This window comes from Periplaneta americana, unplaced genomic scaffold, assembly GCF_040183065.1.
Source record: "Periplaneta americana isolate PAMFEO1 unplaced genomic scaffold, P.americana_PAMFEO1_priV1 scaffold_26, whole genome shotgun sequence".
Taxonomy (NCBI): domain Eukaryota; kingdom Metazoa; phylum Arthropoda; class Insecta; order Blattodea; family Blattidae; genus Periplaneta; species Periplaneta americana.
Window position 1 is genome coordinate 41,634 of NW_027185507.1, and position 21,321 is coordinate 62,954.

At 34.9% G+C, this 21,321-nt stretch overlaps 1 protein-coding gene and 1 non-coding gene across 2 annotated transcripts in view; both read right to left on the reverse strand.

The window, feature by feature from the left end:
• Positions 1–10,208, reverse strand: part of LOC138693958 (uncharacterized) — a gene marked incomplete at its 3' end in the record, with an annotated part of 43,976 nt that extends 33,768 nt beyond the window's left edge. Inside the window, exons 1-2 of the mRNA XM_069817689.1 lie at positions 10,164–10,208; positions 5,279–5,359 (exon numbers count right to left, since the gene is read on the reverse strand). Coding sequence (XP_069673790.1) covers positions 5,279–5,310 — 32 coding nt within the window. The remainder of the gene's footprint in view (positions 1–5,278; positions 5,360–10,163) is intronic.
• Positions 9,768–9,841, reverse strand: TRNAS-GCU (transfer RNA serine (anticodon GCU)). Its single transcript has one exon. It is a non-coding gene; the product is annotated as a tRNA-Ser (tRNA).
• Positions 10,209–21,321: the final 11,113 nt, after the last annotated feature.

Sequence of the window (21,321 nt, forward strand, 5' to 3'; positions counted from 1 at the left end):
TAATTCGTTTCCTTTTAAAAATGACATTTATTTCTCATACATTGAATATTATTTCTTTTACAAAAAATATATTAAGGGAAGCTGTTGTCCCTAGGCTGGGGACGCCTCGTTTATTTTCAAACTTATGTGGTGTAATTTTTGTTTTAGCAGTTGATCACTTTAATTTCATCATTCAGCTGTTCTGTGAATGATTTAGTTTTTGTTGAAGCAATGTGTTTTTTAATCTAAAACGTAAGTAATTTTCAAACTAATGAATTATTTTAATTCATTCTTTAGTTACATGATTAAAAACTTAGATTTTTATTTTTAAAACCTGGTATTTTCGCTACGTATCCATGTGGTTATTGGTTTATTTTCGGTACCTGAGACTTGAAAACTTGCTGAGATATATTCTACTAATTTCTGATGTACTTAGCGACGGTGTACCTGGGGAGAACTGTTTTCAGAAGGACTCGTTATATTTTAAATAATTTCGTAAATAAGTTACTCTTATGAGTAATCAAGAACAGTATTTAGTAATGGCTTTTGTGGGGTTTCAGCTTCGGAGGATTTGCCACGAAGCAAATGAAAATTCAAGAGGCAAACCCCGGCAAAACTAAATTATGTTCTTTCCAGAAAAATAAAACTCATAATCATAAAAACGAAAGGCACTTGTTCTAATAGATACGCCAGAGAAAACCGAGATAGAAGAAAGAAAAAAGATAGTTGTGTGAAAAGAGAAATATGACGGATAAAGTTCAGAAATGGAAGAAGTTGAAACCAATGCCATTTTAAGTGTAAATGACACTGAGTTGATTGCTCGAGCGAATTTAGAACAATCAAGAGAAGAAAATTTTGTTCTCATTTTTGTGGAAGGAAAGAGAGCCTAATTGTAATTTTTTGTTTGCAGAATTTGTAAAATGATTTGTGAAACAGAATTCGAAGTTCAGTATCTAAAGAAGACGAAATGGAAATATAAAAAATAAAGAAATTAAGCCTTCGAAGAGGTGGATCAATTCAAACATCTTGGAGCAACAGTAACAAATACAAATGATACTCGGGAGGAAATTAAATGCAGAATAACTATGGGCATTGTCTGTTAATGTTCGTTTGAGAAGCTTTTGTCATCAAGTCTGCTGTCAAAAAATCTGAAAGTAAGAATTTATAAAACAGTTCTATTACCGTCGTGTTCTAATGGTTGTGAAACTTAGAATCTCACTTTGACAGAACAGAGATTAAGGGTTTTTGAGAATAAGGTTCCTAGGAAAAACATTTGGGCTAAGATGAAGTTACAGGAGAATGAAAAAGTTACACAACGCAGAACGCACGTAATAATTCACATCACTTAATTAGGAACATTAATTCCAGACGTCTGAGAATGGCAGGACATGTAGCAAGTATGGGCGAATCGAGAAATGTATATACAGTGTTAGTGTGGAGGCCGGAGGACGAAAGACCTTTGGGCAGGCCGAGAGGTAGGTGACAGGATAATATTAAAATGAATTTGAGGTATGTGATGATAGGGACTGGATTAATCTTGCTCAGGATAGGGACCGATGGTGGGCTTACGTATGGAGGCAATGAATCTCCAGATTGCTTAAAAGCCATAAGTAAGTAAGGAAGTAAGTATCAAAAGAAGTTTACTAAATTTGATAATTTATTTTTTTTTTTTTACATGATGAGCAATCAGATATTTTTGACCTTCCTTCAGAGGATATTGTGATCAAACTTCCCCCTTGATAGATAAACGAAGACATACGAGTATAGCAGACATTCCAACATTCGGGGGGGGGCAGAATGTAATATCTTACCATTGTTTTTAATTGGAGAATTAAGAGAAAGACTACCAGTAGCTAAGCGAGTAGAGCATCAAGTTAATATTAGTAAATTCATTATTCTGAAATTAAAGGATGAGTTAACTAAGCAAAATTATCAGGTCGAAATTTCGAATAGTTTTGCCACTTTAGGAAGTTCCGACGAAGTTGAGGAAGAGTTTGATTTTAATAGCGTTGGGAAAATATCAGAGATAATATCATAATTACAGCTGAGCAGAGCATAAGTTATTATGAAACGAAGAATAAGAAACCGTGGTTTGTTGAAGATTGTTACATGGTAGTAGAAAGAAGGAAACGGCCAAAATTGAAATTCTTACTGGATCCAGTTGAGGAAAATAGAGTTAATTATTTCAATGAAAGACGGAAAGTAAGTCGTCCAATTGGGAATAAAAAGAGAGGTTACTTGAAGAAGAAACTGATTGAGATAAAAACAAATAGCAAGAATAAAAACATTCGAGAATTATATAAGACTATAAAGAAATTTAAAAACGAATATCAGGCAAGGGTAAACATGATCAAGGATGAGAATGGTGACTTGCTTTTATACTCTCTTTCAATCCTGAAGAGATGGAAAAACTATTTTGGGCAAGTACTAAATGTACATACGCCAAACAGAAATGATTGGAACGAAATTAAAATATAAATTTGAGCCATTTATACCGGAACCCACACATTCTGAGGTCGAAATTGTGATATATATTATAAAAAAGTACAAGTCTCCAGGTATCGATCAAATTCCTGCATCATTAGTACAAGAGGGTGGAAGCGCTTTATCTAGCGAAATTTATAAACTTGTACTTGCTATTTGGGAAACGTAAATTGTACCAAAACAATGGGAGGAGTCCATAATTGTACCTATTTTTAAGAAGGGCACAAGACTAACCGTGGTAACGTTCGAGGAATATAATTTTTATTAACGTCGTGCAATATTTTGTCCAATGTTCTTTTGAGAAGATTAACTCCGTACGTAGATGAAATAATTGGGGATAATCAGTTCGGTTTGAGGCGTAATAGAACATTTTTTTTATTCAACAGATATTGGAGAAAAATGGGAGTATAAGTGTACAGTACATCAGTTATTCACAGATTTCAAAAGGGCGTATGACTCGGTTAAGAGAGACGATTTATACTGTGTGAACAGTATAGAGCAGAACACGTTTCACGGCAGGCCGGCTTTGCGCACAGAGGTGAGGGACTCAAGGTCATGCGAGTTGTAAAACCTGTTCTGCTCTATACTGTCCACCCAGTACAATATTCTTACTTAATTTGATATTCACAAGAAACTAGTTCGATTAATTAAAATATATCTCGCTGAAAATTACAGCCGAGTCCGTATAGGCCAGTTTCTATCTCATGCTTTTCCAATTCACTGCGGGCTAAAGCAAGGAGATGCACTATCACCTTTACTTTTTAATTTCGCTCTAGAATATGCCATTGGAAAAGTTCAGGACAACAGATAGGGTTTGAAATTGAACGGGTTACATCAGTTTCTTTCCTATGCGAATGCCGCGAATATGTTAGGAGAAAATCCACAAACGATTAGCGAAAACACGAAAATTTTACTTGAGCCAAGTAAAGCGATAGGTTTGGAAGTAAATCCCGAAAAGACAAAGTATATGATTATGTCTCGTGACCAGAATATTGTACGAAATGAGAATATAAATTTTCGACATTTATCCCTCGAAGACGTGGAAAAATTCAAATATCTTGGAGCAACAGTAACAAATATAAATTATACTCGGGAGGAAATTAAACGCGGAATCAATATGGAAAATGCCTATTAATATTCGGTTAAGAAGCTTTTGTTATCCAGTCTGCTGTCAAAAAGTCTGAAAGTTAAAATTTATGAAACAATTATATTACCAGCTGTTCTGTATGGTTGTGAAACTTGGACTCTCACTTTGAGAGAGAAACAGAGATTAAGGGTGTTTGAGAATAAGGTTCGTAGGAAATCATTTGAGGCCAAGAGGGATGGAGTTACAGGAGAATGGATAAAGTTACAAAACGCAAAACTGCACGCTTTGTATTCTTCGCCTGACTTAAGTAGGAACATTAAAGCCAGACGTTTGAAATGGGCAGGCATGTAGCACAAATGGGCGAATCCAGTAATGAATGTAGACTGTTAGTTGGGAGATGGGAGGGATAAAGACCTTCGGGGAAGCGGAAACGTAGATAGGAGGATAATATTAAAATGAATTTGAGGGTGGTGGGATACGATGGTAGAGAGTGGATTAATATTGTACAGGATAGGAACGGTTGGAGGGCTTATGTGAGGGCGGCAATGATCTGCGGGTTCCTTAATAGTAATATTATTATTATTATCATTATCATTATTATTATTATTATTATTATTATTATTATTATTATTATTATTACTAAGGTCTCTGTGTACTTAACTTCGTTGTAGAAAAAAGACTGGACATTATATTTGCCCTGAAACAGTAATATTTTAGATTAATAATCTATACCTAATTATTATAATCTGTAGCAAGCTTTCATGAATATTCCAACATAAATGCAAGGATAAATATGTTCTTTGGGTACCTTCCTTTAAATAATATTAAATCACTACGAAATAATTTAATTCAAACATTCATCCTTTGACAGTTTAGTCTAAAAGCAGAACTCCATTTTTTCTTATTGATTATTTTTTGTACGAGTATCTGATAGTCAATTTGCACATTTGATGGAGTTCAATAATTCATTCGTTAATTCTGTATGGTATTGAATTGATTAAAACTGTTTAAAATAAGTATATTATCTTTTAATATAATTGCAATGAATTGTTATTTAATAATTTTTTCTATAACAAAGGAACATAACGCACTCACATGACTTCTCGTCAGCTTTCTTGTCTGGCATACACCGATTTGTTTAGATGAAACTTCCTCATCCTTTATCACAAGCTTCAACTGATTGCAGTAGCAGGGTTTTGACCATGTAATCTTAAACTAGTTATATTGATCACTTGTAATTGGTATGGCTTAGCTTAAAACTGTACATTTGGCATTTGTGGGTTTATTTTATTCGAAGTATTATGAAATCCACGATCTTGTTATTTATCCCATATGTGAAGTAGTAGTTCGTTACAGTTTATGAAATGGATAGAAAGAACCCCATACAACTAAAAAATATTCATGCACTTTTTTATAAAGCAAATATGTTTATCGCAAAATTATACCTCTTGTTATAATGATCATAGCTTCAAATTTATATTTTTAAAATATATCTCCAAAGTAGTTATCTCTTGAAATATTTAGTAAAATATTAATAAGTGAATAAGTTGTGTACACTTTACTTATTTACAGTGTCCAATTCGACACCAGCACTAAGAAAAGAAAACTATATTGGTTATGAAATATGGAAATCTCTTAGACAAAAATAGACGCAGGTGAATTCTAAACACCCGTCCCTACCTGTAAGCAACTTCCATTTTAATTCATATATACGAGAAAATTACTCACCCAGTGACTATCACGTGACTTAAGGGTCTCATAACTGCTTATTTGTTCTCGTGTAGCTCCATTCTCAGAGTAACTTGATCCCTGCAAAACGAAGTGATTTGAAGAATATCAGGCATTGTACAAAAACATGAAATCGTCTTTAGGCCAAACAATTTTCCAGAACGAAATATAAGTACACATTGTGATAGGGTGGAATGTAGACTTCAGTGTTCTCAAAAATGTCTGATGACCAGAAAAAGTTTTATTGGAAAAGTGCTGGTGCCTCCAATTAATGCCATAGTGTTTTCTCGTCAAAACATCTTACGAACAAGAATATATATGTCTAATAGTAAAAGAAAAGAAACGTCAGTACCAGCAACGAAAATGCCTTGCAAATTGAAGCAAACACATCATAGAAAATTAAATTATCAAATCGTAAGAAATGTCACATTATGACTCTCATAGACATTAATCAGATACATAAAACATACTGTATAAATACTTTTATGCCATCTTAGCATTGTAAACAGATTGTTACTACGTCGAAAATCGTGCGTAATTGGCTTATTATGGCACGCGTGCCGATAAAAGCAATGACGTATTTGCAATGACGTAATACCGGAACTCTTGCTGTCTTGGTTTCTCTTCTACGCGCGGCCTAACAAGAAATGGAATGCAGGACAGAAGGTAACGTATCATTTATTTTCAATCTTTAACAATTTTTGTATCACTTTTGTAATATCACATAAAACAGTTCTGTGGTGCAGAGAAACTATATTAACAAAATAAAGGAACAGTTGTTACATAACCTGCAAGGTCAGCCATTACTCTTTACTCAATGTCAATGCCAGGCGCAAGTCATCGATCAGAATGTATTATGAATATAATTTGTCAGTTATTGATCCTGAATTGAATTTCTTTCATTATTTCTTTCCTACAATGTATAATGCTAAGATGCCATAAATTGTTGTATTAACTTGTGGATAATCTTATTATGACACTCATGAAAATTGTAGCACTCGTTATCGATCATGCGACAAACATTCATCATGCAATAAACATCAGTTATCCACTTGTTGCATAAATAACTATTATACTTCATTGTTTAATATAAAGATCTCCAAATTGAGTAACGTAAAAGAGTTTTGATATTATTATTAATATTTTAATTACATCACTACGTACTTCTATTCAAATAAAATCGAAGAATTAGGAAATATATTTCTCTATACATAGCTCTAACCAACACAAATTACAAATGATATTAATAATCCTAAAAATGACAGCAAATGAATAGATTGTAAAGAAAAGACAGTGGAACAGGACGAAGGGTTTGAAAATTCGGATGTAAACGAGGGAAAAGTGATTTCTGACGAAACAGGTATTTTGTTCTCCTGAAAAATTATGTTTTATGAGTTACACTACTTATCTATATCATGTGCATTATACTGGCTCATTCGAAATCAGTTACTTAATAGGTCTTATACAGTTTTGTAGCGCATTTCCAATCTTATAGTCCTGTTGCTCTAATTTCCTGCAGTCAATCACGTTGCAGGTCGGCTACATTTAAACGTGTGCGTCTTATGATTCGCTGATGAAGACGTTATGCATATCCTAAGGCTCGATAAATACTTAATATAATCGCCCACCATTTTAGCTCTTTCGTTGGCGTTCGCAGAAACCACAGGAGGTCGTCATTTGCCGTTCAATTATTTGCTCAATTACAGTGCGTTTGATTTATTATCATAGGAGCTACGACATGATAATGTTTAACGGTACGGCAAATAGATTCCTCGTCTAGTAGCTCGGCAATGAAAGAACAAAAATAGCGAACGATACTACCTACCTAGACTTTATAGAGCCTTCATTTCTTAAGACGTAAGCAAAGAGGAGGAGTCACGCAGGGAATAACAGCTTCGTGTCTATAGCTATGCATAAGAAGTATTCTCCCTTTCTACACATATACTCACTATTGTCATCTATTATTCACAACTTCCTTATAACGTAGGCCTATATTCAAGTATTCGTTCAGTATATATAATGTTTCGGAATATGTATGATGAGACTTTGTGTTAAATTTTAACATACCTTGTTAACATATCCCACACAGTACAACATTAGCAACTTTCGACATAATTAACCTATACACAAACATGCCCATAAAAGATACACCACAGATACTAGAACAAATGCTCAAAAACAACACACCACAAGAACAAATGCAAGAAATCATCCACACCACAGACATCATCACAAAACAAAACTACTTCACATACAATAACATATATTACACACAAACCGAAGGCCTACCCATGGGATCACCCATTTCCAGCATACTAGCAGAAATATTCTTACACCACGTAGAACAGACATACATACAAAACAAAGGCAATAACAAACACGGAGACAACATATATGGCACAGATACGTAGATGACATAGGCCTACTAATAATACTATACAAAGGAAACAAAAGACAGATCCAAAACCTACATCAACACATAAACAAAATACACCCAAAACTACACTACACATTAGAAATTGAAAACAACAAACCCATAAATTTTCAAGTCATTACAATAACAAAAGTAGACAACAAACACACATTCAAAGTATATAGAAAACCCACAACAACAACAACACACATACATACACAACACATCCAACCACCCCACACAACACAAGCTGCATTCCGAACAATGGTACACAGACTAATCAACATACCAATGAACCAACAGGATTACAAAGAAGAACTAAACACAATCAAATACATAGCACAAGAAAACGGATACAACCCCAACATAATAGAGAACATAATACGTAAGACAAAACAAAACCTCAAAAAACAGAAGAATACAACACAAACACAAGAACACAAAAAAAATACATCATACTAACACACGAACACAAAATCGTACATAAAATTGCAACCTCATTCAAGAAATTAAATTACAACATCGCATACGGAACAAATAACACTCTACAAAAACATCTCAACACCAAACAAATACAACCACAAAGGCGTATACAAACTCAAATGCAACACCTGCAACAACTTCTACATAGGACAGACAGGCAGATCATTTCAAACACGTTACAAAGAACACATCACAGCCATAACAAAATTACAAAACACCTCCACATATGCAGAACACAACACAAATTCCAACCACACCTACAGAGACATCAACACAGACATGGAAATACTGCACATCTAATCAAAAAGAAAGAAACTCAACACACTAGAACAATATGAAATATACAGACACACGAAAACACACCCCAACGATATTCTCAACACACAACTCAATTTCAAAATACATACACTCTTTGACTCTACACTACGAACGCACACTCACAGGAAACAACAGGCGCCAACACCAACAACGACCAGTTCTGAAGATAACCCAAAATAGGTCGAAACATGTTCACAAGGTATGTTACAATTTAACACAAGAAAGTCTCATCATACATACTCCGAAGTGATACAGTGTTAAAAGTTGTGTAATCAAAATGTGTGTGTGTGTGTGTGTGTGTGTATATATATATATATATATATATATATATATATATATATATATATATATATATATATATATATATAATGTATTGGATAGGTATACTATATTGTAAATGAAGGTGGCAGTTTCGAGCCGAAAACATTTATCTCTTAATATGTGCAAATATAATTTTTAAAGAACTCGGAGGTTCATTGCCGCCCTCACATAAGCTCGCTATCGGTCCCTAGCCTGAGCAAGGTTAAACCAGTCTCTACAATCATATCCCACCTCCCTCAAATTTATTTTAATATTATCCTCCCATCTATGTCTCGGTCTCCCCAAAGGTCTCTTCCACTCCGGCCTCTCTCTTAACACACTACATGCATTTATGGATTCGCCCATACGAGCTACATGCCCTGCCCGTGCTTAACTTCATAGCAGAAAAAACCGCGGAAAACGATATTAGTCATGAAGCCTAAATATTTCAAATTATGATGATGATGATGATGATGATGATGATGATGATGATGATGATGATGGTGATAGTGATGGTGATGATGATGATGACGACGACGACGAAAATATGGATTAAAGACCACCGATGAGATATCGTATAAAGTTGGAACATTGACTGAATTAAAGAATTATCAAAGTATTGTAAAACACGATGTGAATATTGTGCGCGCACATATAAAATTATTTACTGAAGGTCTATGGGTCGTTTGCAATATGAATGATGAGAAGTGTTCTCTTTCTTGTAGCATTTATTTTTATATCTAAAGACAGTAAGTCCTAGAGAAACTTGATTAATTACGAAGCTACTTGCCTATTTCATCAAACAAAATTCAATTACCGATAATGAAGGAAGGTATGTAGTTCGAAACTGGTATTAATATCTCTGTCCTGAAATTAAATTTAATTTTGAAAATAAATAAACAAATAAACACGTATCATAAGAAATACACTGCACACAATATACTACACTGTTGAATAATTTTAAAGGAAAAACTTTTCCGGAGCCGGGTATCGATCCCGGGACCATTCGCTTAGCGCGCGAACGCTCTACCGACTGAGCTACCCCAGGAACTATACACGACACCGTCACAATTTTTCCTTTTACATCCACACAACTCAAATGAGCTGACAAGATGCCAGAACTCAACTATGAGTGCACACAAAATACTGTGTGACTTAATTTGTGGCACTCACAGTTGAGTTCTGGCGTCTTGTCAGCTCATTTGAGTTCTGTGGATATAAAAGGAAAAATTGTGACGGTGTCGTGTATAGTTCCTGGGGTAGCTCAGTCGGTAGCGCGTTATTCAAACCTGCTTTACAGGGAGCTCCTACCTGAAAGCCAGATTTGTATATTACTACACTGTTACTTATGTACATCCATGAGTTACTTACATTTGGTTCTTTCCTGAAGTAGATTCTACCGTCTGGATTGGCTTCCTGTAACAAGAAAATAAACCAGAAAAATTATAACAAAATATGTATTGGTCAGACAAAAGAAATTTCAGAACCAGGTAGAGTGAACATGTAGATTTTCATAACAATCGAAAAAAATAATTTGCAACCCGTTTAATCTTAGAGGGCCGCGAACTGACTAACTTTAATAACACACTTAAAATTTTGAAAGTAATAGCTAGGGCTAGGATTTTGATGACGTATAAATCATGAAAAAATGACCTAAAACAATGCATTTATGACCTAAAAATCTTTCAAAAATGCCCTTAAAATACCCTAAAAATTGTTCTTACATAATTGGCTTAGTAGGAAAAGAGGTTTTGTACTACTTAATATTTAAACTAGTAATTAAAATTAAATTCTAATGGCCGGGTTGTCGAAGTATTGTTAGAAGACTTAACGACTGTTAAACCTTCAACAGTTTGTTAAATACAGTTTTTCCATTTGTTCAACACCAGTTTGGCTTAACAGATTCTTAACCGTCTGTTAACTTTAAATGTAGGATTTCAGGCCGTTAACTCATTTAACAAACAGTTAAACATGGCGGATAACACCACAGCTGTTCAGACAAAAGTTGTGAAAGTAACATGTTATGTTTCTCTTTGAGGAATGTTTAGAGTAAGGGACGGTTTCACCAAGCTTCAGTAAATCAGTCCAAATGAAACATTAACTAGTACTGAACATTGAATTATTTACACGGTCCGTAGACTTCAAGCCTAGCATCTATATGTGCCTCGTCGCGCTGATTACGTCATGGTACCCAGATGGAGTAGTCAGTAGCTTGTTGGTTTGCCATCCCACGGGCCCGTGTTCGGTTCTCGGCGATAACTTTTTTTTAACGTAATTAATTTTTATACATGTTACCTTTCTTCATTTTTATAATTTTGTGTAGTGGAACTTATTATTTCGCAACTTTGGCTCCACTAGGAGAATTTAAGAAACTCTTGGGAGATCAATTTTCTTCCCGAAATAAAACAAAGATAAACAAACAAATTAAAGAAAAATAAAAGAAATACACATGTGGATCTAATACATTGTCCACATGCCATCGGCGTTTATCACTGCCTGGCATTTTCGGGGCATTGAGTCCACCAGGTCGCGGAAATAGTTCTGGTCCTTAGCGAAATCTTCCCAGGTAACCAGAACTTGATCCCAGAACTGATCTGGATTTTGAGGTGGGATGTCTCGATATTTGTCAATCCTCTTTTTCATGCTTTTCCGTGAACCGTCTTTGAACGTTTATGGCGGTGTGCGCGGGGTGATTACCCTGCTGGAAAATTAAATTTCCATCGGAAAGAAAACGATTATAAATTCCAAGAATCCAGCTCTTTCGCTTCTGTTTTAAAGCCAGTGCAAACGTATCTTATCGCTAGCTACAATATAATTCTAATAAATGAAAGTTAATATACCTATTAAGTTTTGTTATGTTTGAATGCACATTATGTATTAATTTACTAATATTTCTTAGGAACCGGTATGTAGTTATAATAATCACTTTCATGTCTTAAAATAAAACTCAGTTGTATGTTACCTAGTTGAAATAGGCCACTTGTTCCAATTCACTAGCTACTATTAACTCTAGATTCTATGTTACTAGCTCTTCAACTATAGCCGATGTCAATAGTGCTTCAAAATACGCAGTGAGTAAACAATAAAATGTTTCAGCAGCAATTGCTTCTTTAGGACGAAATTACATATAATTTATGCATGAACCTAAATTAGAGAATTTTATATGATACGGAATTCTCCTCGGGGTTTTCTGTACAGTTGACTACACACACATTCGTGTAATTATTGTCACCTGGTGGTCATAATGCTGAGATTTTTCTAAACAGAAATTCATATTTAGCATTATAAAATGTAACCATACATAATAATTATTATTATTCAATAGCAGTCAATGCAACTTTCATTTATCAATTCTCTGTACTGTATGAATGAATCATGGCTACTGTAATAGGTTACGATTTTACACATGTTTCATGACTTACTCCATAGTACAGAATTTAAATAATAATATCAGCCAATAAGAAGTTGTCTTATATATGCAAAATCATTACCAACTGCTGTTGAGTAGTTAGAATAGTATTAACGACAGTTAAAGTTAAGTGTTGGTTATTTTAAACAAAATTATGTTGGAAAAATGGAAAACATCTTAACAAAACGTTAAAAATAAACCAGCTGTTAATTTAACATTTGTTAAGCCAAATTAAACATTACTTGGAAAAACTGGCCATAAGAGTAGTACCAACATTTAAGTTTATTTAATTTTACATAATTTTTTCTAAGTGGTACACTTTAATTAATTATTTTACCTTATGTAATTTCCATGTAGCTCACCACAAGGCCACTCTTACCCAGAATTAGCAGGAATAGAGGAGTCTATATTGGAGGGGTGGTTGGAGTGTACTACGTTAAAATGGCAATATTTGTGTAGAAAAACGATTAAAATATTAAACAAAATAATGGGTATTAGCCATCGACGTAGCTTGGTCGGTTAAGGCGCTTGCCTGCCGATCCGGAGTTGCACTCGGTCGCGGGTTCGACTCCCGCTTGGGCTGATTACCTGGTTGGGTTTTTTTCCGAGGTTTTTCCCAACTGTAAAACAAAGGTCAGGTAATCTATGGCGAATCATCGGCCTCATCTCGTCAAATATAATATCGCTATCACCAATTCCATCGACACTAAATAACCTCGTAGTTGATATAGCGTCGTTAAATAACCAAGTAAAAAAATAATGGATATTAATGGACAAAATATGTAGACAAATATTAAAGGAAATAAAAACATTATTTTATATTAATAATGGAGATTTATGGCCAAAATTAAATGAAAATTCCTCAAAAATGTCCGAATAAAACAAAAGCTGCTCTTATGAGTTGAAACAGGCAAAAAATGCAAAAAAAAAAAAATGCCCTAACAAATATGTCTTAAAACACTCAGTTTATCACATAACATATAAATACTAAAGCAGCTATGTTTCTGGCTTACTAGAAAAAAAGATGCAATGTCATCAAAATCCTAGCCCTAGTAATAGCAGTAAAATTATAATCACCGCTGAAAAGTGTCATATTGCTAAATACTATAATAAGAAACTGTATTGCTTAATGAACTTATTCTGAACCAGTTATACGATTGCATCACATATGCAGAATAGCAAGCAGTTCCTCCCGGCAAAGTCAGTTGCGTGTCAGAAGATATATTTCTGTAAACTTCATTCAGTACGTGGGTAACGTTCCAGTCTTCACCATCCTTCTTTGGAGAATGTAATATGTAAGTAACAGTGCAACAGATAATTCCGCATAAAAGATATATCACTTCAAATTTAAATTTTAAATAGAAATTAATTTTCCAGACTTCCTCATCTTACTGCCACGTCGAGGCTACATCGTCAGCACAGTGCACATTATTTTACATAGAATTTGTCACAACATATCGAATTCCAAAACATGTAATCTACTGGAACACATTTCCAATAAATTACTCAAAATTAAGTAAATTATACAAAAGTCTTGATTTTAACTACATACAGCAGGCATGTCAAAACCCTGCACATTGTGCACTAGTCTGCGAGCAACGTGCAGTTCCTATTCCCCTACCTGGAGGGAGCGAATCGGCTTGGAGGGGAACGCGACAGGGCTGTACAGTACCTATAGTAGCAGATCAGCTTTTGTTTCAGTAACACAGATCAGTACTGGTGCTCATTGAGCTGTGATTGTGAATACGTTATGGAAAATAAAGTGAGGAGTCCACAGATATAACAAAGAGACATCATATAACATAAATGTTATGATGTTTTCCTCAGCCAATAGTAATTATTTTAAAATGAAAGGCTTTCATCATATCATGTGGACCTAATAGTGATATGAGAATTTAAATCATATTAGTAAAGTTCTCAAAATATGATATTCGCCAGCTCTTATTTCTTAATTAGTACTCTCACGGCAAGACAAACATGAAAATGATGTTGTTTTGGAGTCTGTACTAAGACAGCCATAAATGGTTAGACGACTTACAACTTTTATTTGATAAGCTGATAAGTGATGAGGATATAGTGAGTAATACATGTGAGGCTCTTGAGGTTGTAAAGGAAGGAAGAAAGCAACTATTTGTAAGGCGGAAAAATTTTCTGGAAAAATAATACATAATGGCGAATTTTCCATCTCACGTTACTATATTTTCTAATATACTTACGTTAATAAATCTTTAAACCTGACATAAAGAAAATGACCTCGCTTCACAGCTTGTGAAGTACTCTTTTAACTCAATTCAGTAACGCTCCCAACTTGCTAATACTTGCTCTCAACGTTTTCCAAATAAACTATATATAAATTTAAATTCAAGCTTAATTTATCCAATTTATTAATAATAATGTGAATTTATATTAATATACAGCAAGGAAATGATTCCGTCCCGCGCCGTGGCGTCGCGGTCTAAGGCATCCTGCCTAGGACTCGGGTTACGGAATGCGCGCTGGTTCGAATCCTCATGGGGAAAGAAATTTTCTCATGAAATTTCGGCCAGTGTATGGGACCGGTGCCCACCCAGCATCGTGATGCACTTGGGGAGCTACGATAGGTAGCGAAATCCGGTTACGCAAACCAGCTATAACGGCTGGGGGGCTCATCGTGCTAACCACACGGTACCTCCATTCTGGTTGGATGATCGTCCACCTCTGCTTCGGCATGTGGCCGTGAGGCCAGCAGTGTAAAAGCCTCACAATGTCCTATTGCATGTAACTGGGAGTAAAATAGTTTCTTTCTTAGCATTTGTGCACCAATAGTCCCAATAATGCTTGAGGAACAATGAAGAGTATTACTTTGAAATAATCAGTACCTACTATGTAAAATTAAATATTGTGTTCGTTTTTTGTTGTTTCGAAATTACTGTAATATTTATATTTTCTTCAAATACTGAATACAAATCATGTAAATAAATGATTCTTTACAAACGACTGCATTGTGAATTGTAACTGAGTAAGTCTATTCTTTCTTGTGTTACAATTATTGTCAAATATAGACATTGACAATAATTGTGTTTTTTCCTTCTCCTAAATATGTTCATAATGTCCAAATGTCAATTTAATTGAACACTAGAAGCGCAGAATAGATTCTTGTACATCCCTCCCGCTAAGAACTGGTAAGAGCAACACGTGAATGGCGCAATCTGCACAGACCGGCGTTCCGCGCACATACACTGCACTTTCAGTGTCTGATTTTTAACATGCCTGACATACAGGGTGGAATTGAAATAACCCTGCATATTTTCAAATCGAACAGATCATGATTTCTCTAATAAAAAAAGTGTGCAATATATTGGAAAGTTCATAGATTTCTCAGAAAAAATGTTTTTTTATTTTCCCAAATGTTTAATACCCTCTTATTCGTTAACTATTGCGATAGGATAGTGACTTTTCTCCATATCGATAGAAAATCTAATAAAAAATCATATATCCCCCTGGTGTATTTCAATATTGTGGACGCTTTTCCTGTAAATTTAATTTAAACCACTAATTTTCAGCCACTGAACGCTGCGAACAGATTGTAACGTCGTAGTGAGAAAGTCTCGCGTACAGAGACAGACCTGAGTTCTTTGACCTTTTACATCTTTATTACTAGAAAAAAAATTACTCTGTTAGTGGCGATGTTGCCGGACTGCTGAAACTTCAAACTTAATTTTGTAATTAACCGTGCATTTTATTGCTAAACGAATATGTCTTCTATTCCTTCAAATGTACTTATCGTCCCTGTCAATCTACAGGGTTATTTCACTTCTACCCTGTATTATTGATATTAACCACCGTAATTGGGTGACCCCAATTTTGCATGCTGTGTGTTTTAAACAAATCTTTGATATAATATTTTCAAACTGTTTTTAAAATTTATAACTGAATTTTATTTCAAATAGGTCATAAAATTGTAAATGCTGATGTGATATCATATGATATATATTATTTTAATGTACCGAAGTACATATCGTCGTTTAAGAAACAATACCGCGTAACTGACATGTTTGGTCAAAACTGTTTTTTTGCACAGATGGTGCCTCCACTGTCACTGCATGCATTGACAAGCTCGGGAATTTAATTACATGTATGGTCTGCGTGCGAAGGAGGGGGGTACAATACCGCGTATCTGAAGTCACGAGAAGTCTGTTGGAAATACCGCGTATCTGACTGACAACAGATAGGCTGTTATGTCTACTCCCTGCGCGCCCTCAGTACGGAAGCTGGTTCTCGTTACTGCCTTGTGAAATTGTATCAACAGTGTGTAATATTCTGAGAAGATTAAAGAAGTGTTCAGTTTCAATTATTTAAAAGGTAAATATAATAGAATTATTTCACTAATTGAATGTTAATTGAGCTGAATTCCCGCAGAATATTACTGCAATTTCATTCACTGAAATATAGTACATTTATTATTTTATTATTATATAGGCCTACAGATAAAAGAAAAGAAGAGGATAATGAATCAGACGACAGTCAGTTCAGCGAGAACGAAATCCTATCTGTGCTATGTTCTGCATTCAAGACGGGAGAAACTTCTGTGAACATTAACGAAGGTATGGCATAAGAAATATCACAGTTATTAAACGTTTATTTTTCTTCCGTTACGGAATCATAACAACAAACTTAATTTAAGTACTTTATGTAAATAATCATGAATGGGCCGCTAAAATAATTTACGCTACATTCAGTGGTGCTGAGCTTGTTCCTTCCATTTCCTCCGGTAGGAGGAAGATCTAAATTGATGATAATATTTACTACACATATTTTTAATCCATTTATATCACATTTATAAACACTAGTAATCTCATCTTATTCGTAGGTGTACTGCCTGATAATTCAAATGCAAAAGAAAACCGTCCTTCTGAAAATGGCTGCTGCAGATCAGGCATTGTCCGTCCAGTGTTAACGGTAAGGTTATGATCGTATTATGCAGTCTGGTATGATTTAAAGCACACTATTAAAATAATACCGCTAGAAATAGGATAGAGAAACTGAAGACAATACCCCGTCAATGAAGGATCTACACCAAATTTCGGATGCGTCTTCAGATGTAGACGACCCCGAAGAATTCGTGAGTGCTACTTATTCTACATCTTTACATTCGTCAGAAAAAGGTAAAGAGAAGAATCTACAAGTGTTTCATGGAAATTTGACAGAAAAGAAAAAGTAGTTCAAAGCCACAAAAGGGTAAGTGGAAGAAAATGGAAAATAGAAAACTTAGAATGGAAGAGGAAGCTTATCTTAGCTACAAGAGGTGGAAAGATGGCAAAGTGACACATGATACGGAAAGAGATGCAAGGAATTTGGGGCCAGAGTGTAGTTATAAAATGTGCCAAAATTCGAAAGTAAGGGGCTCTAATTTAATTTCTAATGAGAGAAGACACATCTTTCAGGCATTCTGGAAAACTATGACTTGGGAACAGAAGATCCTTTACGTATCAAATCTTTCAGTTGGATTTCACTCCTACGAAAAGACCTGGTAGTACAAGTTCTGAATCGAGAAGAAAGGGAACATTTGTCTACAACCTAAAAGTTGCTGAGAAAAAAAATTCAGGTTTGCAAAAAGATGTTCCTGTGTACATTGGGAATTAAAGAATGAACTGTGCGATATAGGTTAGCTAATAGTACTGATGGCGTCCCTTCAGTATGAAAAAAAAAATCTCGTGCAAAAGCACAGAAAAAAAGAGCATTAGTAGCCTACCTAAATTACCGTGACATTATTGTATATAGAACCAATTGTGCCATAGTTTTTATTATAGTATTCCACACTAGGGTTACTCAAGGACTACTTTTTGTGATTTCAGCATAGACCTATAATTATTTCTTTATTATGTTTAACAAATATTGTGCCTGAAAAATTATCATCATTATTACATTTTTATATGATTTTCTTTTCATTATTCGCAAGTCAGTCAAGTCCATTGTCAATAATAATAATAATAATAATAATAATAATAATAATAATAATAATAATAATAATAATAATAATAATAATATTGTTATTATTCATTATTTTATTATAAAATTATATTTGTTAGCAACATTTTTAGTAACAATTCTACTTATCTATTCAAATACGTAGTGTAAAAATAAAGTACCTGGTATCAGATTATTATTATTATTATTATTATTATTATTATTATTATTATTATTATTATTATTATTATATTTTTATTATTATTGTTCTTATTATTATAACAATAAGCATTGAACTGTGTCTTCTTTTTCCTTTCCCAGTTTCAGCATTTGACTGACTAAGAATGTAGCAATCATTGTCTGGAACGTAATCTAGTGCTGATTCAAGCTACAGCCTACCGACCTTGACCTCAAATCAGATGGTAGGACAACAATTCAGATAACACATTGACATATACAAGAGCACGAATAATATTTCCAGAAGGCAGTTTACACGCAAAGAAAACGCTTGTCGGCATGTGTCCTGAAGCTGCTAAAGTTGTCTCACAATACCGCGTAACTAACAAAATGTAGTCAACGGCAGAATTCCAATACCGCGTAAGTGACATGGCCAAATGTCTACGGCCGTGATCATCCATTTTCACTTAGTTACAAATTAGTTATGCTATTTCATAGCCATACACCAATTTTCAAGACTATTGCGTTATATTTATGGTTTTTATTCGGTTTTTTCCTTCTCCTGTAAAATTTACATTTTGTCAGTTACGTGGTATTGGTTCTTAAGCGACGATATGATGTTTTCTTGCAGATATTCTGTGTCATCGTATGATGAAACAGTAGTGGAACGGAGAAAAATATTCTATCCGGCACTGGGATTTGAACCCGGGTTTTCAGCTATACTTGCTGATGCTTTATCCACTAAGCCACACCGGATTCCCATCCCGGTGTCGGATCGAATCCTCTCAGTTTAAGTTCCACCTCTTGAGTTCCCTCTGGTGGCCGCCCTCTTCACTACGTCATAGATGTCTATGAACGTAGGACTAATGTCCACATATGTGCGGAGGTGCACTCGTTATGAGTTAATGGTTGGCCGGGATCCGACGGAATAAGCGCCGTCTTAAATCACGAAGTGATTTACGCATATGATATATATATATATATATATATATGTATATATGTATATATATAATTTTAATGTACCGAAGTACATATATATGATCTTTCCTTGCAGATATTCTGTGTCATCGTACGACGAAAGAGTAGTGGAACGGAGAAAAATTCTCTCCGGCACCGGGATTTAAACCCGGGTTTTCAGCTCTAGGTGCTGATGCTTTATCCACTAAACCAACGTCTCTCAAACTTTTTTGAAGGGGACCACTTTTTAAAGTCAGAACAGTTCCGCAGACCACCTTACTCTTGTTCACTCCGAAAGCAAATTTATCATTTTTATAGTATTTTAATACCAGTTTATTTGTATTTTAAAGTAGAATTAATTAATTAATTACAATACTTTTGTAATTATATTTTTTGTAGCCAATCACAAGTAACTTATAAAAAATTCTGTGCAGTATTGATTCCTCCCTTGCCTGATAGCAATCAGTTGTTTGAAATCCTTCTTATGTGGTACACGCTAGTAGTTGTCCATGACTCAGTTAAATAGTGCCCATTATAAATAATGGAAATCTGCCTTCGACCCGGATTTTTTTATAAGAAAGTAACATGATGATACGCTTAATTTAGGCAGTGCTAATAGTTCGGAAGCTGTGTGTGAAGAAATATATTAATTACAGTGCCATTATAGAAATATCTAGTCCTAGTGGTAGCTATTGAATGTATGTATGTATGTATGTATGTATGTATGTATGTATGTATGTATGTATGTATGTATGTATGTATGTATGTATGTATGTATGTATGTATTTATTTATTTACACTGCAAGTGGGCAAGCACCCGGTGGCAGTGGTATATACAATATTAAATACTTTCGTAAATATGACAAGAGTTATTTGGAACTTGGATTTACTTTCTTGTGGCAATGAGAGTGAGTGCGTTGTTTGTTACGAAGTGCTTTCAAACGAGTGTATGAGACCCGAGAAATTTAAACGGCACTTAGAGACGAAACACGCAATTGTAGAAAGAAAACCTGTCGGATTTTAAAATAGGCGGAGTCTAAAATTTCTTATCGTCATCTGGAAAAACAAATAAAAAAATTAATACATAAACATGATCGATTTTCAACAAGTAAAGATGCAATTTGACACGTTCTATTATTGGTGTACGACGTACAGTACGTGCCCATTTCAATGTGCAGACTCAGTGTCGGTACTTTGGTCCTCTGTTATGAATTCGGGTGGTCCCTGGCTGGGTTACAGGCTCGGTGCCAGATATGCAGGAAAAGATGGCGAGAATCGCCACGTTCATAGTGCTTTAAATCCCTCTTTTGTTGCTGAGAGTATAGTGGGAAGTGGGTAGAAGGATAGAGTAAGAAATTTCATAAAATATTAGTACTGGGAGAGAAAGTGAAAGGCGATTGCCATGTGCCATTTCCTAACTCTGAGATTTTCTGCTATAGTGTGATACGCAATTCGTTTGAATTTTATTTTTTCTTCTGTCTTTTTCGAAGGACCACAAGGGCAGAACTCGAGGACCACAGGTGGTCCGCGGACCATAGTTTGAGAAACGCTGCCGCTAAGCCACACCGGATTCCCATCCCGGTGTCGGATCGAATCCTCTAGTTAAGCATTACTTCCGGCAAGTTGGTAATTCACATATCCCATTTTGTATACAAGTACTGTACTCCAACCAAGAGAAAGTCTCCAGAGAATGAGACGGGGTGATGCTGTGAATGAATTTGTATGTCATAAGATGACATAAGGTCACACACGTGGGTACTCGTATCTCTATTGGCTAACTCTCACAGCACAAACAATAACATTGTTACACACATATTTACACTACCCCAGTTACAAAATTAGATCACTCTTAATCTCCTGATCTTTTAATCCCTCCATACAGGAAATAACATATGCAGGAGAGCGCATGGTTCTGAAACTGACGTTATAACGGTAATATTATCTATCTACTTCGCTCCAATAGATGACGCAATAGTAAACACATTCCTTTCACGGTTGATCTCCTGGTTGGAGAACAGTACAGTGCCAATTTTAAATATT